General features: G+C 41.4%; 1 protein-coding gene across 1 annotated transcript in view; it reads left to right on the top strand.

The window, feature by feature from the left end:
* The window catches only part of UNC5C (unc-5 netrin receptor C), a 425,753-nt gene that overhangs the window by 395,249 nt on the left and 13,567 nt on the right, over window positions 1-16,937 (top strand). The window contains exons 14-15 of the mRNA XM_054688141.1: window positions 13,922-14,071; window positions 15,894-16,058. Coding sequence (XP_054544116.1) covers window positions 13,922-14,071; window positions 15,894-16,058 — 315 coding nt within the window. The remainder of the gene's footprint in view (window positions 1-13,921; window positions 14,072-15,893; window positions 16,059-16,937) is intronic.

Genomic DNA, 16,937 nt, shown 5'->3' with positions numbered 1-16,937 from the left:
AATATTGTATTATATTTTATTGAGATAATGTTGGTTTCCTACAGTGTATATGGCTTACAGCTGTAGGTTCACAGCTCTTCAAATGTATGTTACCATACCAAACCCACCACCCAAGTACCCTTAATCCGCCAACATAAACCACTGGGGCCTTTCTCCCCTTTGCTTTCTATCCTACACTCTCTCCCCTCTAGTGGCCTCAATTCTACAGTCAGATTTCTAGGGTTTGGCTTGGTTTAGTTCTGACTGTCCTTTGTTTTGTTTTTCTATATTCTACATAGAAGTGAAATTGTTTAGCATTTGTCATTCTTCTTCTGACGTATTTCACTTAACATAATCCTTCCTGACCCATTTCGATCCACTCTGTTTTTCAGGGACAGGTTTTCTTCTTTTTTATAGCTGAATAATATTCCACTCAATATATGCTTCCTTTTCTTAATCCACTCATTGTCACCAGGTATTTAGTTTGTTTCCATAACTTGGTTATTGTAAATAGTGCTACAGTTAACAGAAAAGTACATATATCACTTTGAATGTGTAGTTTTATATTCATTGGATAGGTACTTAGAAGTGGGATTGCAGAATCCTGTGGTAGATCTATTTTTTAATATTTTGAAATACATCCACATGGTTTTTCATAGGAGCTGAACCAGTCTACATTCCCACCAAGAGTGGATGAGGCCCCATTCTCCTCGTCTTCACCAACAGTTGCTGTTTCTGGTCTTTTTCTTATGGACCATTCTCACAGGTGTGAGGTGGTATTTAATTGAGGTTTTGATTTTCATTTCCCTCATGATAAGTGATAAGTATTTATGCCTTTTGGCCATTTGTATGTCTCTTTGGAGAAGTATCCATTTAACTTCTCTATCCATATTTTGATTGGGTTGTTTTCCTGCATTATATGAGTACTTTGTAGATTTAAGATATTAACCCCTTTTTAAAATATAAGATGTGCAAAATTTTTCTCCCATTGCCTGGGTATCTTTTTGCTTTATTTTTTTTTTAATTAATGGAATATCATTATTGTACATCCTTGCTTGTTTTTTCAAATTATAAGATTTCTCCCCTTAGTGTGGTCCCCATAGTTTCCCCACCACCAGAGTGCCCATAGTTATCTTTTCATTTTCTGTTGTATTGGCTTGTGTGTCTGTTTTTGTTCCAGTGCTACTCTGTTTTGATTACGGTTGCTTGGTAGTGTTGTTTGAAGTCTGGGAGTGTGATATTCCTGTTTTTTTTGTTGTTGTTGTTGTTGTTTTTTTGGTCAGGATTATTTTGGCTATTCCAGAACTATTTTCTGTCTTCTTCTATTTCTTTCAACAAATCTTACGGTTTTCATATACAAGTGTTATACCTTCTTTGATGAGTCTATTACTAGGTAGTTAATTCTTGTCTGATGTATACAAAATGAGATTATTTCCTCGATTTCTTTCTCTTATAGTATATCGATTGCATGTAGTAATACAAATGATTTGTTTTGGTATCAGTTTATGGCAAGCCACTTTACTGTACTGATTTATTGTTTCCAATAGATTTTTTAGTGGGTCTTTAGGGTTTTCCAAGTATATTCTCATGTCATCTGAAAATAAATACTAGCTTTTGTATCCCCCTGTCCAAATGTCTCCTTCTTCACTAGTGTTCTTCCTAAAGGTTCTCAGTCACCAGCATATCAGAATCACTTGGGAAGTTTTTTTTTTTTTTTTTTTTTAAGGCTAACAGACTTTTTTTTTTTTTTAATTTATTTATGTATTTATACAAGCACTGGGTACAGTCAGAAGCATGGGAGGGTGAGAGAATTCACCAGAGCCAGAGCGGGGAGCAGAGCAGACAAACTGATGAAGTACACTGCTGAGTTGATCAGCAGGTGCCAGGAGAGGTCTCCGTGCCATGTGGGACCCTCGCCCAGCGGCTGGGGATTGAACTGGTGCTGCAGAGGCTGTGGGCAGGTGTTGCAGAGGCTGTGGCAGAGGCTGTGGGCAGCTTCGCAACCCAGTGCTCAACCACTGCGCCACCGGGGAGGCCCCATTTGGTAAGTTTTAAAGCAGACTTGCTCCAGAGTTTTAGCCCAAAGGTTCTGATCTAATTGGCCTAAGTTTTGAGTTTTGCGTGTGAGTGTAGATGTGCTTTTGTTTTTAACACATCCTGGGTTACATAATTGTGTAGCCAAGGTAAGAACTATTACCCTGAATACTTGTACAAATGTTTTTGGAACGTTAATCTTAGTAAGAACAGATATTTCTACATTCTCAAAATTATACTCACCCATTCCTTCATCTTCGTACATTCATTGCCATTGAATCTTGCAGACAGAATGCAGGGCTCCCCATCTATGCAGTGAAAACCATGCCTTCACACTAACACCAAGCCAAGAAGAAAGTTTCAATCAATCTCATTCTTTTTATCATGGAATAATTTGATAATTCTCACCCATTCTAAGATATCCTTCACACTTCTTGGGTGACTCTTTTTCTGTTCTCCTAACACTAGCAGTAACTACTTCCTGGTCTTTCTGTTCATTTTACCATCCCCTCAAATTCAAAGTCACCACTTAAATTACAGTTCCTTAGCCCAACTTCCTTCTAGTAGCCTTCATATCATGCCATATTATCTAGTCAACTGTGTAAATGCATTATAGATTTCATTCTCACTAGCATCTGCACCATTGCCAAGATCTACACCATGGCAATGGGGAAACTCCTCCTTTCTGACCCAACCATCTGGACTTCCATCTCAGAAAAGTTGCATGCAAACTGCCCTTTGTTCTTAAGAAAACCTCCCTCAACCTTCCCTAGTGTCTAGGTTCACAGATAGCTCATCTTCTCTTACCCATATCTACAAGAAATTGCCTTCCACTCTAGAATATCTTGCTATCTTCTGCAAAGACATTTTTTCGTTTCATTTCATTTTGTTTTTTTAATAATATCCTTAGCTAAAGATGACCTTCACTAAACAAACCCTGGATATTTAATTCCAGATTCTTGAGTTGCCCTAAAAATCATGAATTTCTGATTGAGTTTATTATATTCTCAAGATGTATGCCCCAATTTATGCCACTCCTGCTTCTGCAGAGTCCTTTTACTTATCTTTTCTTGACTTGTGTGATTTCACACAGCAGTTCTTCCACGTGTCTCAGCTCTCCCAAGGCCCCTCACTGTCTCACATCCTCTTTATGCTTTGCAATGACCTAACCCTGTCATACCTCTGAAGGGATACTCCCTCAGTAGATGCCCTAAACCCTTGAAACCGTTTTTTCCAGCTTCTTCTCACCTATGCTGGACTCTGATGAAAGAGGCCTCTTCTTCCTTGTTTGTATTTTAATCCAACTCCTCAACCCTCTCCATGCCCATCACAGCAAATAATGGCTAAAAATGGATCTCCCAGACTTGATATATTTTTGTGATTCCGGTTGTGTACTCGGGATTCTTTCTGAATTGCAGAAACAATCCTCACAGGGATGTTAGACCAAGGCAAAGATGGAAACCCAGTGGCTCACTTGTACTCAGAGGTGAGAACTACATTATCTGGAAAATGACTGTGGGCCATTTTCTGTGGCTAAACACATCAAAAGTTACACTCTTTATCATATGTGTTTTTGTTGCCTATATGAATTGGGGGAAACTACGACATCAGTCAATGTCAATCTTTAATCACCCCACCCACTTCTTTTAAGACTGGCAGCTTTTGTAACAATTGCCCTAATTTCTTTAAATCTGGGAGCAAAGATTATCATTGGAAACTTTAAAGCTATATTTAGCAATTTGGAAGCTTTGAGGTATAATTAGAATGCCAGCGGTGACTGCTGGGAGTAGAAGTTTAAGACTTCTGGAAGACAGTGGGATTCTTTTGTATACTTTGTGTTGTTAGTTTTTTTTCCCCCCTCTGCATATATGTGGAAGGAGCAATTTGCAAGTTGAGGGTTGGTTGACTCTTGGTGTGATTCAAGTAATAATGTTGATATTTTTCTTTCATTATTTGCAGACTTAAATTCTACTATATTTATCCTAGAAATTAATAAAGAATTAGGTTATATTTGGAGTCAGTACACATAGACTATGTGCAAATAAGTAATTTCTGCCCAACTGTCCTAACAGCACAAATTCTGAAATTTTTGTAATGAGGGGCTGATATTAAGTCTGATATTCAGGACCTAAAAGAGAAGTTATTTTCATATGACATAGGTAGTAGCATGTGATTTTTTTGAGCGTCTGACAAAGATATATGTAATATAAACCAAATGATTTGAATTAACATAAACTATCTTTCTATAGGTCCTCAGTTAGCATGGAAAAGAGCCTGCTTTGAATTTCTTCAATTACAATATATCTTTTTTTTTTTTAAGAGCCAGTTTTGTTTTTTTTTTTTTTTTTAAGATTTATTTATTTATTTGTACAAGCACTGGGCACAGTCAGAAGCGCGGGAGGGTGAGAGAATTCACCAGAGCCAGAGCAGGGAGCAGAAGAGGCAGAGTGACAAAATACACTGCTGAGGGGACCAGCAGGCAGCAGGAGAGGTCTGCGCACCATGTGGGACCCTTGCCCGGCAGCCGGGAATCGAACCAGCGCTGCAGAGGCTGCGGGCAGCTTCGCAGCCCAGGGCTCAACCACTGCGCCACCAGGGGAGGCCCTCAATATATCTTAATTAAGATTGTAGTAGAATAACTTTGTGAAGTACCATATTATGTGAAAAATTAAGAGAAAATGAAAGAAACGGTGAAACTAAAGGAGAGTAGAAATTCTAGTTGAGAATAAGGTGTTATCTTGTCACAAGTAGTCATAGGTTGCCTGTAAAAGATTTTGTTCTCATCCTTACTCCTTTTGCTTTCCCCACCAGTGTCCTTCTGATGCCTCTCCAGGGCAAATGGCAACCCTCCCAAACCCAGACCACCTGCCTCTATTGGGCCTCTCGGGTTGACCCTCCGCTGACTTAGCCCCATTAACTATATATTTTCTTTCAGTTTCCTCAAATAATCTCAAAACTAGACTGACTTGGGTTTTATACTTTCAAGATCCTGGTCTTTTGTATGAAATTATTATATTCATACATGTAGCCCCTGTATTAGATAACAAGTCCAAAAATTGTATTAAAGGTTACAGACATGCTTTCCTTGCTAAGGGAATGGAAGGAAAGGTGGCATGATATGATGGGAAGGCTTGAGTAGGTCTACTTGACTTAATGAGTACTGCCTCTGAACTATGCAGCCCAGTCATTGAACTTGAGCTCTTTGGACAGTCATTTCATCCAAATTTGCATGAGGGACCCTTAGAAGACTCAAGGAGATTAAAATTATTAAATTTCCTGGCACAAAATAGACATTAGATAATGTTAATTACCCTTAGATGAACACTTGGAAGATAATGGTTCAGTGAAGACATGAACTCTAATTGTAATCTAATTATGGGGTGAGTTTCGGGTTTGGTGGCAGGCCAACTGGTCAATAATTTAGGTACAAGGATCTTTCTAATGCCTCTAAGTGTAAACCCATCTTTATCATATTATTTTGAGACATGTCTTTGGCTCTGTCATGTATTTTGAAAATTAACTTTGATGTTGAACTTAATTTTTGAGAGAAAGAACGGAGAGAAGAGACAATAAGAGTTCTGTTAGGCAAAATAATGGCACCCCAATGATATGTGACACAATATACAGAACCTTTAAATATATGGTGCCTCACCTGACAAAAGCAACTTTGAAGATATGACTGTGGGCAGATCTTAAGGTGGAGTGATTATCCTGGATTCTCTCTGCAAATCAAGGTACACTTATATTTGGAGTACTTTCCATCCCTCTGGTCAAAGGGAGAGAGGACCATGGAAGAAGGATCAGAAAATGGGCCACTTCTGACTTTGAAGATGAAGAAAGGAAACCATGAACCAAAGAATATGGGCAACCCCTGGAAGCTGGAAAGATAAAAAGCAATTTTTTTCCCTAAAACCTTCAGAAAATAAGGCACCTTACCAACATTTTGATTTTAACCCAATGAGAACTACATCAAACTTCTGACCCACAGAACTGTAAAATAATACATTGTATAGTTCAAAGTCCTTCAGTTTATCATAATTCCTTGCTTAAGAAATTGAGAAAATAATACACAATTTAAAAAGAGCATGCTCAAGCCTGAAAAGAAATAGAAGATATCATTAGAAGTTCTAGAACAATTTGAAGAGTTCTATTTCTATTGCATAAATATAAGAGATCATCCTTTTCTTCAAAGAATGCCCATAGGAGGAGAAGTTACGTGACCCCTTCCCTGGGTGCTTCCCTTTGGCATTTTCTTTTAAAAGCGTCACAAACGGCTCTGGCTGGGTGACCTGGAGGTGGCAGCTCAGACTTAGCCACCATGGCAGCAGCAGCTGCAGGAGCAGCAGGCAGAGCCCTGGAAACCAAATGACTTGACGGGAAATGTTTGCATATGGTCACTGGAGTCCAGCCTTGTTATTAGGGATGAAGTATGGCAGACAAACTCAGGGGGAGAGCAGGGCACCCCAGCATGAGCACAGGAAGAGAAAGAAGGAAAGTGAGGCTTGTGCCAGCAGGAGTGACCCAAGCAGAAGGGAAAGGCTGGCACCAGTCAGATGTGCCCCACAGCCAGCCCTGCAGCGTGAGGCCCGGAGGCCAGAGGGAGAGACAATATAAGCCAATACCTGGAGTGCAGAGTGCAACATCACCAAAAATCTGGCAGGGAACAGGACAGAGGAATGGCCCTGCTCTTTGGCCTCTGCTATGTGGAAGTACAGGCCCACAGCTGTGATAGCGACAGTGGAGACGGCCTCGGGAGCAAGGCGAGGAATTCCTCATCCCTAATGACAAGGGAAGATTGCAACACGAGATCAAAGAATTAATAGTAGGAGGACAGGTTCTTTAAAATCTCATGGAAGATGTGATAAGATGTGATTTTCCTTTAAATACCAGCCTCAATCCTTGAGGCTTGGTCTTTGGACATTTAACGTTTGCTGGTTTGTCCTTGGTGTTTCTGCAGCCCTGGATCCATGTAACAGAAGCACAGTGAAGGTGGGCAGGGTCAGAACTACACAAATTGACTTTCAGTCCTTGGCCCAGTGTGTGGACGGGGCACAGAGTGAGGTTTACCTCCCCAGAGCAGCACAACCAAGTCAACTGAAACCCTCTGCAGTGCACTGCTGGCTGCTGCTTCACTTACTACCCTTTGTGCTCCCACCTCTGTGCGCATTTCAATGGTTTCCCCACAATAGCTGCCTCCACCTTCTCAGGTTCCAGGTGCTGTCTCAGACTCTTCAGCAGCACTAAGTGCAATTGATTCAGGACTCTGTTTCCATCAAGAATAAAGGTACATAGACAAGTCACATCCAGAAAATACCGAGAATGACACCAGGCAAAATAAAACAAAGCTGATTTAACCTCCTTCCAGCCTTCTCTTCCAGAAGAGATTTTAATATAACATACGAGATTTAAATGAGCCTTTTGTTTCTTCCTTTCTCTAGCGCATAGGATTTCTAATGAGGGAAGGATAAGAGATATTGAGGAGTCGGTGGGGGGGGGGGAACTAGGGGGTGATGGAGAGTAAAACTAAAGGCTGGATAATATACACACAGGGTGAGCTACTCTTGAGCCACTGGAAACTAAAATAAGCACCTCTTAAAGAGTAGGTGATCAGATCCTGTGGCAGGGGGGAGAGGGGGCAAGTTGTATGGAGGATAGGGATGAGCCTGGGATGGGGGTTTTGCCTGGGACAGGGGTGATTCTGGTTGGGTGGGCCTTGGACAGAGTGGGTGAAAACTGGGGTGAACACAGAGTGTGGAGAACAAAGCCAGACCCCAACACCTCACATGGTGGTTGGCACAAAGTCACCTCTTAAGGGCCTCCCCTGGTGGTGCAGCGGTTGAACGCTGGGCTGCAAAGCTGCCCGCAGCCTCTGCAGCTCCCGGTTTGCTCCCCGGCCCCCGGAGAGGTTCCCACATGGCGCGACAGACCTCTCCTGCCGCACCCGCTGCCCCCCTCAGCAGTGTATTTCCTCAGTCTGCCTGTTCTGTTCCCCGCCCTGCCTCTGGTGAATTCTCTCACCCTCCCACGCTTCTGACTGTAGCCAGTGCTTGTATAAATAAAGAAATATTTGAAAAAAAAAGTCACCCCTTCACACTTGGTCAGAGGCTTGTCATATTCTCAAGCGTGTTCATCAAGCATGTTGGTGTATACCCAACTGTCGCCTGGGACTCTTATGAGCACAGGTTGTGTTCTGATACTTAAGGTAAAGTTGCTCAGATGGAAAAGAGCACAGAGGAGGAACCAGGGGTGGCAGTTGAGGCAGGGTGAGCTAACCCTGGCAGAAATGCAGTGAAACTCGGGTTAGAAAAAAATCCCCAGTGTAGGAGGCCTAGACGCCTCCCAGTCTTTCTCCAGCAGACCTAATGAGGGCAGATCCTGTCCTCCATGGGGGCTGGGAGACTTTTGGGTACAAGCCAGAGGAGCTCCCTTTGTGCGCACAGCCCTTTAAAACAGCTTGGATTTATTGTGGCTCTTAAGTGGCCCAGGCTAATGGCTTGGCATGGATAATGTCTTGGTTTAATTGGTTATTGTGAAAGCTGCTTGTTTCTACTGTGAAATCGCTTGTCCCTGTCTTCCCAGCAATCCCTCACAGGCCCCCTGAATCAATACAGCCCACACTCTGTGCTCGAGGAGCCTGCGTTGGAGCAGCCACCACCTGGGGAAGTGCTGTCCCACAGGCTCGCATCGCCCCTTTGGCAGCAGGCTCCCATCTGTGTCTGCTCCCGGTGACATCAGGAGTGGCTTGCTGTGTGTGTGACTGCATCTTCCCCTGTAGGGAGAGAGACTCTGCTGTCCAATAAGCCAGGCCTCTAGGAGTCTTCTCAAGACTAAGTTAAGGAGTGAAGATAGAACTGACAACGGAAGTCAGAAGGAGATTCTTCTCATAGAAGCAGAAACTCATAGAAACTCATCAAAACAACAGGTAGATTCACCCAGAGTCAAGACCAGGCGCCGAGGTGGGACGCTGCCAGGGGAAGGACAAGCTTTGCAAAGGAAGGTGACATTTATATTTCTGGGAACAAAGAGCCTAGGCGATCCTAATTCTTATTATGGCATTTATTTCCAAGGTTCTAATATTTTCCTTAAGTCTTCCTACATCTGTTGACCTTAAATATATTTTGTTCTTATTCTTAAATGTGTGAAGTGACATTAGTGTTGGGATCCAAAAGAAGCCATTCTGGAAGCTTACATACAGCTGAGCACAGGATATTGGGGGGTTTTGTGTTTATATACCAGTGCCCCCCACTGGACTGCAAGCCGTTTGAGGCAGGAAGGGAGACTGTGTATCTGAGGCTCTGATGTGGCTTGTGGATTTGAACAAACTCACACAAAAGATGAGGAGGCAGACACTGAGCTGTAAAGCACTTTTATTGATTCATACACCTATTATGTTTTTGTTCTCTTAAAGATTTATTTGTTTTATTTATTTATGTATACAAGAAACAGGGCATAGGCCAGAGGTGCAGGGGGCAGGGCTGAGAGGATCCACCAGACACAGATTAGGGAGCAGAACAGGTAGATCTACTGAAATACACTGCTGAGCAGAGCAATGGATGATACAGGAGAGGTCTGCTCTGCCATGTGGGTAGCTCCCTAGCTGGGGATCGAACTCATGCCTCAGTGACTGGGGATAGCTTAATAGCACTGAAACTTTAACACCTGTACTGCCAGGGAGGCCCTGTTTTTGTTCTTTTACCTGCATCATATGTATGATAACCAAAATTCCTTCATGCAGAAGGAATTCAGAATATCAAGTTTTTGAGATACAAGGTACAACATATTTTTAAGTGGGATCTGCTATAACATATCTGAAATTATAAAACTTAAACCATAACAATATGGATCAAAGCCTGATTAGACTATAAAGGTGGCTGCTTCTTTTCTCTCTGACACAAAGTTTATAAACACGGTTTTGATATACATGGTAAGTCATCATCTTCTCATGTGTAATTTTGGATGATTTTAGTTTTCAAGGATATTTTTTAAATAAAAGTAACAATAGTCCATAACATTGCATAGTTTTCAAGTGCACAGGGTTGTAAATCAACATGTGTGTACACTAATTAAGTTCACTCTCAAAGCCAATTCCATCCTTCTCTATAAATTTGATCCTTTTTACCCACTTACCCACCCCCTCACTGCTTCCTCTCTGTTAACCCCAATATTGTTCTTGTAATCTAAAAGTTCTTTTTTACTTGTTTTGTCTATTCATTAGTTTTGTTTCTTTATCCAAGGAGTTGTTCTATGAATTGACATAAAATCTTTAATTTGTGCTTTAATTGTTTTCTTCTTCTTACTTTTGTTCTGCTTCCTTGAAGTTGAGGACCCTGACTGTGATGATAGTTTTTACTACTTCTCAGGAAAATGTCAATTTTAAGACTGGTGAGGACGCTTCCTACTGAATCATATACCTCTGGGCTGATTTCTCCCCAGGCTAGATTAAAAGGACAGCTGTCAGGGCCAGCAGTCCTTAAGTCAAGTCACATTACCCCAGGCACAGGGAAACTTTGAGGCAAAAAAGAAATTAATTATTCTATGTTTATCCCAGATCATAATTTTGATTGCATGTGTATGGTCTCATATTTAAATACTGATATATTCATTTAGCTATATATTTTACAAATAAACATATCTGAAGTATATGCTCCATTTTTTGACTGATGGGCACATGCAAATATGTTTAGAGACCTCTGCTCTAAGCATGGATGCATCCTGAAGGGTAATTTATCTTTCTCAAAGGTTCGTGTCCAATTGAAGGGCAGAAAAATGTCAGGTTCCTCGCAGTCCTGCAGCAGTTTTGTGTCACTGCCATTAGTGGAAGGAAAGAAAATTTAAGAATATGGAAAGAGGTGGTGAAACGGTTGAGCACAGTGCTGTGGAGCTGTCCGCAGCCTCTGTAGCTCAGGTTCGATTCCCGGCCAGCCAGGGTGATACTCAAATGGCGCGGCAGACCTCTCCTGCCTCGCCTGCTGCTCCCCTTAGCTGAGTTTTCAGTCGTCTGCCTGTTCTGCTCCCCACTCTGTCTCCAGTGAATCCTCTCACCCTCCCGTGCCTCTGGCCTGTACCCCAGTTCTTGCATAAATAAATAAATCTTTAAAAATAAAAAGAATATGGAAAGAGGGTGTTCTCTGGATCACTTGACTTTAACAGGGTGCTTTGTGCTTTCTGTCAAAGGGTTCAAGCCATCCAGGTCCCTCTCCCCGCTAGGGAGGACTCTCAACCATGCCTTTTGAGGTCATTGCTGAAGAAATGAAGAACTGAGACTTATTCTTAGGCTAACTCCAATCTAGACTCTGCACTCAAAACATGGTGTTACTAAATTTCTTCACTTCAAGGCGATGGCCAGTAGGCAGGTCAGGTTTTTTTTCAAAGTTCCTCCCTGCCAAGAAAACAGATAATGCTCTCCATGTCTTCTGGTAATCTATGTTGATTGTAGGCATAGGGTGTGGATTATACATTGTTGGGTACAATTACCTCCCAGAATACAATGCATCTTCTTTTAGACATCCCAGGGAGATAATTTGGACATAATGAAGATCTATAGTAATCAGATAATTACTATCGATTGCTCTTTAGATGTCTTGATGAGGTAATTAGGGTATACTAGAAAGACGCTGGTACTGATTGATTGGCATGACTGTAATCTCTAAGATTTCTAATTATGTTTCTTTTCTTCTAATGGCTTATAAACAAACATCATTTTAGCTTTAGAATTTGTCAGGTGCCAGGTTCACTGGGAACATCAGCTCTCTCGATTATGCTAACTAGATACCTAACATGATCAACATAAGCTCATTACGCCTTCCTGCTGAAGGAGAACAAACTGCAATTAACCCTCACTTTTCTTATTCGCCTTCATTTCCACATGACCAGACTCTTGTCTAGGAATGGAGTGTGAAGTGCTATGGAAGGACATTCTGTGAGGACCATGTGCGAATTGGGAACAGGGAGATCTGCACAGCTGACTGGGGACCCTCCAAGCAGCCGAGAGGCAGGCACCTCAGGGCCCGGCATATGTGTCCAGATGGTCAACTGACTGGTTGTGCTCAGGCTCCTGTCAGATAATAGTTACTGAGCCAGCAAGGCTCAATACTCTCAAATCCACACTTGCAAGAAGTCAGACTATGCCATCTCTCTACCAGTGCACGATTGTCTCATTTCTTCCATTAGATGCCAATTAGAGGAGACCCTTTCTGAGACCACATTCCACATTATCCTATTATTTATTGCACCTGTTGGGATCTTGCCACTGTCATTGAAAATAGCAGCCTGATTCAGGGATGAATACTAAGAACCAGCAAAGAAACAATTTAAAATGAGCTGTTTCCATCTAATCAAAGGTGTTGGTAAATTCTGCACTTACTGGACTGTATATGTGTGGGTTAGAATTAATTCAAAAATGCAAAGTAGGTGTATTTTTAGGTACAAGTGAGTCTGAGTTCTGTACACAGTTTTCCCTTGTGACCCACCCTTGTTGGGCACCGGGTAGATGCCCACTGAACTTCGTGTTTCAGTTGACATCTCACCAAAGAAGGAAATGACACAATAAAGGAGACCCAGGGTATTTTGTTCACTGACAATTGTTTTTCTGCTATTTGGATAATGGCAGCTGTAGTTGGAAATGCTTCATTAACATTCATTAACCAGCTTGTGGAATGAATATATAGACTTCGTCTTCATGTTACATCTTTATAATATAAAGTTACATGGCAGTTTTTTTAATCAGCCTAAGTACTTGAGAATGAGGTACTCTTTTTCAAACTTAATTTGAATTTTGTCCAATATCTGTTGCTGAGAAACCCTGCTAATCTGTATCAGTACCTATCAGTGCCTTTTTCTCTAGTAGGACATACATGTAATGAACATAATTTTTTTTTGATAATTGGAAGTTGTGAAAGGGATAATTTTAAGTAAAATTCTCATTTCTGTAGGTAAAGAATATACTAAGGATTGAAAAAAATGTCCAAAACACATTCACATTTCTGTTTGTTGACTGGTTTACCAAAACCAAGCCACAGGTTAATTCTATATTTATTTGTCCCCGCCCCCTAAAATTTAATTGGACAATCTATTGACTTCTGTATACATGTATGGATTCATACATGCTGGTCAACTGGGATTGACCATGGGATTCTTCCCATTTTTCATTCTTATTTTTATTTTCCTATACTTTGATTAAATAGTCTGCTCTTTGTCAGTTGGGAACATTGAGAGTTGAGTCATTTATTGCTGAGACATCTTTGATGGTACAGTGCCAGCAAGGCACAGGGCAAGTTTCCTATGATCCGGGGAGATGGGTAAAGGAGAGTCTTGGAGTCTTTTTCAGGCTTTTAATGATCTTTCTACACCATTTGTAGTGAGGCAACCTGGTGCAGGGCAGGCAGGGAGGCCAGGGGCCAGGAGGCTGGGAGGCCTGCTAGCTCCAGGTGAATCTTCACTCTCTCTGGACTCTCTGGACTCTCTCATAGTCTCTCTGCTGGCCTCTACTGCACTCTGCAGCCTGCACCTCTGCCTCTCGTGCCTCTGACACCCCCTTATATGCTCCGTCTCTTGGCTCAGCTGTGCCCACTTACCCACGCCCACACCATATTCCAGGTGCCTCCAACAGGCATGCGTGTAAGAACACAGGTGTCAATTACTGATGCTAAGATGCTAATGGTGGGAGGGTAGAAAAAATCTGATAACTTCCATTTATACTACAGATGGTCAGTAGGTTCCAGTCACATGCAACCTGGTAGGGATTCAGTCATTCTCTGCTTTTCAAAAGTTGTAAGGTCAGTGTTGTACAAGTTAGGTGTGATGTGGGAAGCACGTAAAAAAAAAAAAAAAAAAAACATACTTTTTTGATGAGCCAGTGGAAAGGATGCAGTTCAGTAATTTGCTTTTGGGTTTTGGTATGTTATTGCAGGAAGTATTGCAGCTTGAGAGACAGATGGGAGGGCAGCTCCTAGAAGAACCAAAGGCTCTTCATTTCAAAGGCAGCACTCACAACCTGCGCCTGTCCATTCATGATATCGCCCATTCCCACTGGAAGAGTAAATTGCTGGCCAAGTATCAGGTAAGATTCCCAAGCTGAGCTGAAGACTTGAAGACAGTACCAAGAAAGAGGACTGCAATTATTTAGACATAAGATATTCCCTTCCTTGAAGTAAATCCTACATCAGAACTTGTTTCTCCAAAATTAGGTCGTTAGAAGTTTTAAAAAATATTCTAGACCTATTGAAGGAGTTTCTTAGTACTCCTTCAAGTAACTATGCTATTATTGTTGTGTTTTTAATACATAAGACCTCAAAGTACATCCTTTTAATTAATTCTCAGAATAAATGTTAATATTAAATTGATTAAAAAAAAAAAAACAGCCTTGCCTGAAATCATAGGAAAAACAGAAGAACACTGGTACCCCATGTGATACAAATCAGGCTTTTGGCATGCTAGATAGGAAAAGTACTTTTACTTTGAAAACTTAGAAAACTCCCCATTTTGGATATGGAAATGGTATGTAAACATAAACATAAAATCTGGTGAGAACTTTATTAAATGCGAGCATGAAAGTAGAGGTCCCCAGTCTCATTGTATGTATCTGTGGGAAAAGCAAAGGGGTTCCCTTCCTCCCTCCGGATCAGCCTGAGCTCACAGGACACTGTGTGATGGGCTCTCTAGCCTCACACCAGTGCTGCAGCTGAACTGGCAGTGATTTCCTGGCATGTCAGTGAATACACTAGAAGCTATAACAGGAAGAGTTTCCAGCTCCAGCCCTATTCGCATGTATGTAGCACTTACACATAAATCAGTTTTGAGCTCTGATAGGAGTTGCGTGCCAGGGCTCCCCTAGGTCATTCAGCACTTGTTTGAAAATCAGACTTTAGATTTTCTTATTAAATTTCTTCTTTTGCTTTCTTCCTTCTCCTGTTTTGCAACTGCCATGAAAGTCCACAAATCTTCATTTAATGAGTAATTTCCTTTATATCATCATAATGGAATATATTATTTTATAATAATGACAATCTGACGTTAGTTCAAGCCAACCCTGGCGGAATTCCTTCCATCCCCAGACACGACACACGTGCACTGTGGTTTATCTCTTCCAACTTCAGCAGGTTTAGGATTTTGGTCCTCTTGCTCAGTGTTTCACAGAGAAGAGATTTGAAACTTGGGAAGATTAAGTAACTTGTCCAAAATCACCACGTAAACCATGGGAGTGGATTCTAATTTGTACTGAATTCTCTGTTCCCAAGTGCCACATTCTACCTTTTAAAATATATTAATGATTTATTTCTTTGATTGAAAAAAGGTTCCAGGATGGGCACTCTGTAAGTTTCCAGACTTTTAGAAAATTTATCTCATAGAAGATTAGCGCTTTTTAGGACAAAGACTTTTCTGTGGCTCTTTATCCAGTGTACGCTTTCAAGCTGTAGTGAGTTCTGGCTTTCCCATTCTGTGCATGAAAGGAAACCGAGTAGTATATTATCCTTTAGATTTTCTTTCAGAATATCAGAAGAGGGAATCCTTTTAATGAGCAATGACTGGAATGTATAAGTTTTATTTTGGGGGGATTTTCTAGATAAAAAAAAATCCTTTACAATGGCTTTATTTTTTATAAATGAGAGATAAATGGCAGATTATTGAGGCAGATGTGGTAGCTGACTATTTGGTTTAAATCCCAACTCTGTCAGACTTTTGGTGACTTATTTAAACTCTCTGGGCCTCAGTGTTTGTTTTTTATCTGAAAAGGAGGTTGGGTTGTACTGTGCATAGGCTTGTGGTAAAGACGAAATGAGGTAATGTACGTAGTGCTGAGAAGCGTCTTCAGCAGTACAGTGTCTGAGAGTTACTTTTATCATTGGTCCCTTATTTGTGGCTAACAGTTTGATTTCTTGCAGGAAATTCCTTTCTATCATATCTGGAGTGGATCTCAACGAAACCTCCACTGCACATTCACTCTGGAAAGATTTAGCCTGAACACAGTGGAGCTGATTTGCAAATTGTGTGTACGACAGGTGGAAGGCGAGGGACAGATCTTTCAGCTAAACTGCACTGTGTCTGAGGTAAGAAGCTCTTGTCTGTCTCAGAAAACAGAAGAGTGTGACCTTGGGGAGGAGATAAAAAGTGGGGTCCAGCAATATAGGCCATATGGAAAATCCTGAAAAGTTTTCCTAGGGCCAATTTGTTAATAGAAAAATGTTTTTAATGAACACAGAGGGAGCCAGATCCATAAAAGAATATAATAGGAAATCTTTTTTGAAAAACAAGTCTTATTTTTTTATGACATGGACTTAAGGATCACGTTGTAACTTTTTACAAAAGATCTGAATTTCAAGAAGTGTGACTTCAGTAGTGTGCATGTGAGTAACCTTTCCCAAAGCGTTTCTTGCGGAGCCACATTCCCTGTGCCCTCCCTTAGCCTCATCTCCTTCCCCGCGGCCTTCCCCAGAGAGCACACCCACCTTTGGTCCCTGGCCCTGTGTCACTGAAGCAGGTGAAGAAGAAAGATGAGGCGGGCCTTTCCCCTCTACTCCTCTATACTTCTCCCTTTTTTTCTGCATGTTGAAAGGAGGACTATTTTGGTTTCTTTTCTCTGATACATTCTTCTCCAAATATAGAGAAACCCTTTTCCAAGGAACATAAAATGTTCCAGAAATAGAAGTAAAATCTATGTATTTCCCCTGCCACCTCCCCACCCCGAGTGGCCATCACTTTGCCTTTCTTTGCTGTGCTCTTCATTCACTCCAGTGGGGCATTTTTATTTGGCCACACCAGAGACACCACCGTGATCACTGCTATTTAAAACTTCTCTGAACGGGAAGGGGGTGGGGCAGTGCTGGAGTTTGAACAGTGGAAACCCTCACACTGGAGGAACAAAGGAAAAAGAATGACGTTATGGTCAGAAGGCAGCATCTTCCAGGGCCTCCTGCAACTTAGCTTTA

The sequence above is a fragment of the Talpa occidentalis genome, unplaced genomic scaffold (assembly GCF_014898055.3).
Source record: "Talpa occidentalis isolate TD23 unplaced genomic scaffold, MPIMG_talOcc4v2.1 talOcc4.6, whole genome shotgun sequence".
NCBI lineage: Eukaryota > Metazoa > Chordata > Mammalia > Eulipotyphla > Talpidae > Talpa > Talpa occidentalis.
The sequence above is the reverse complement of the archived record's forward strand: the minus strand, read 5'-3'. Positions and strand labels throughout refer to the sequence as shown.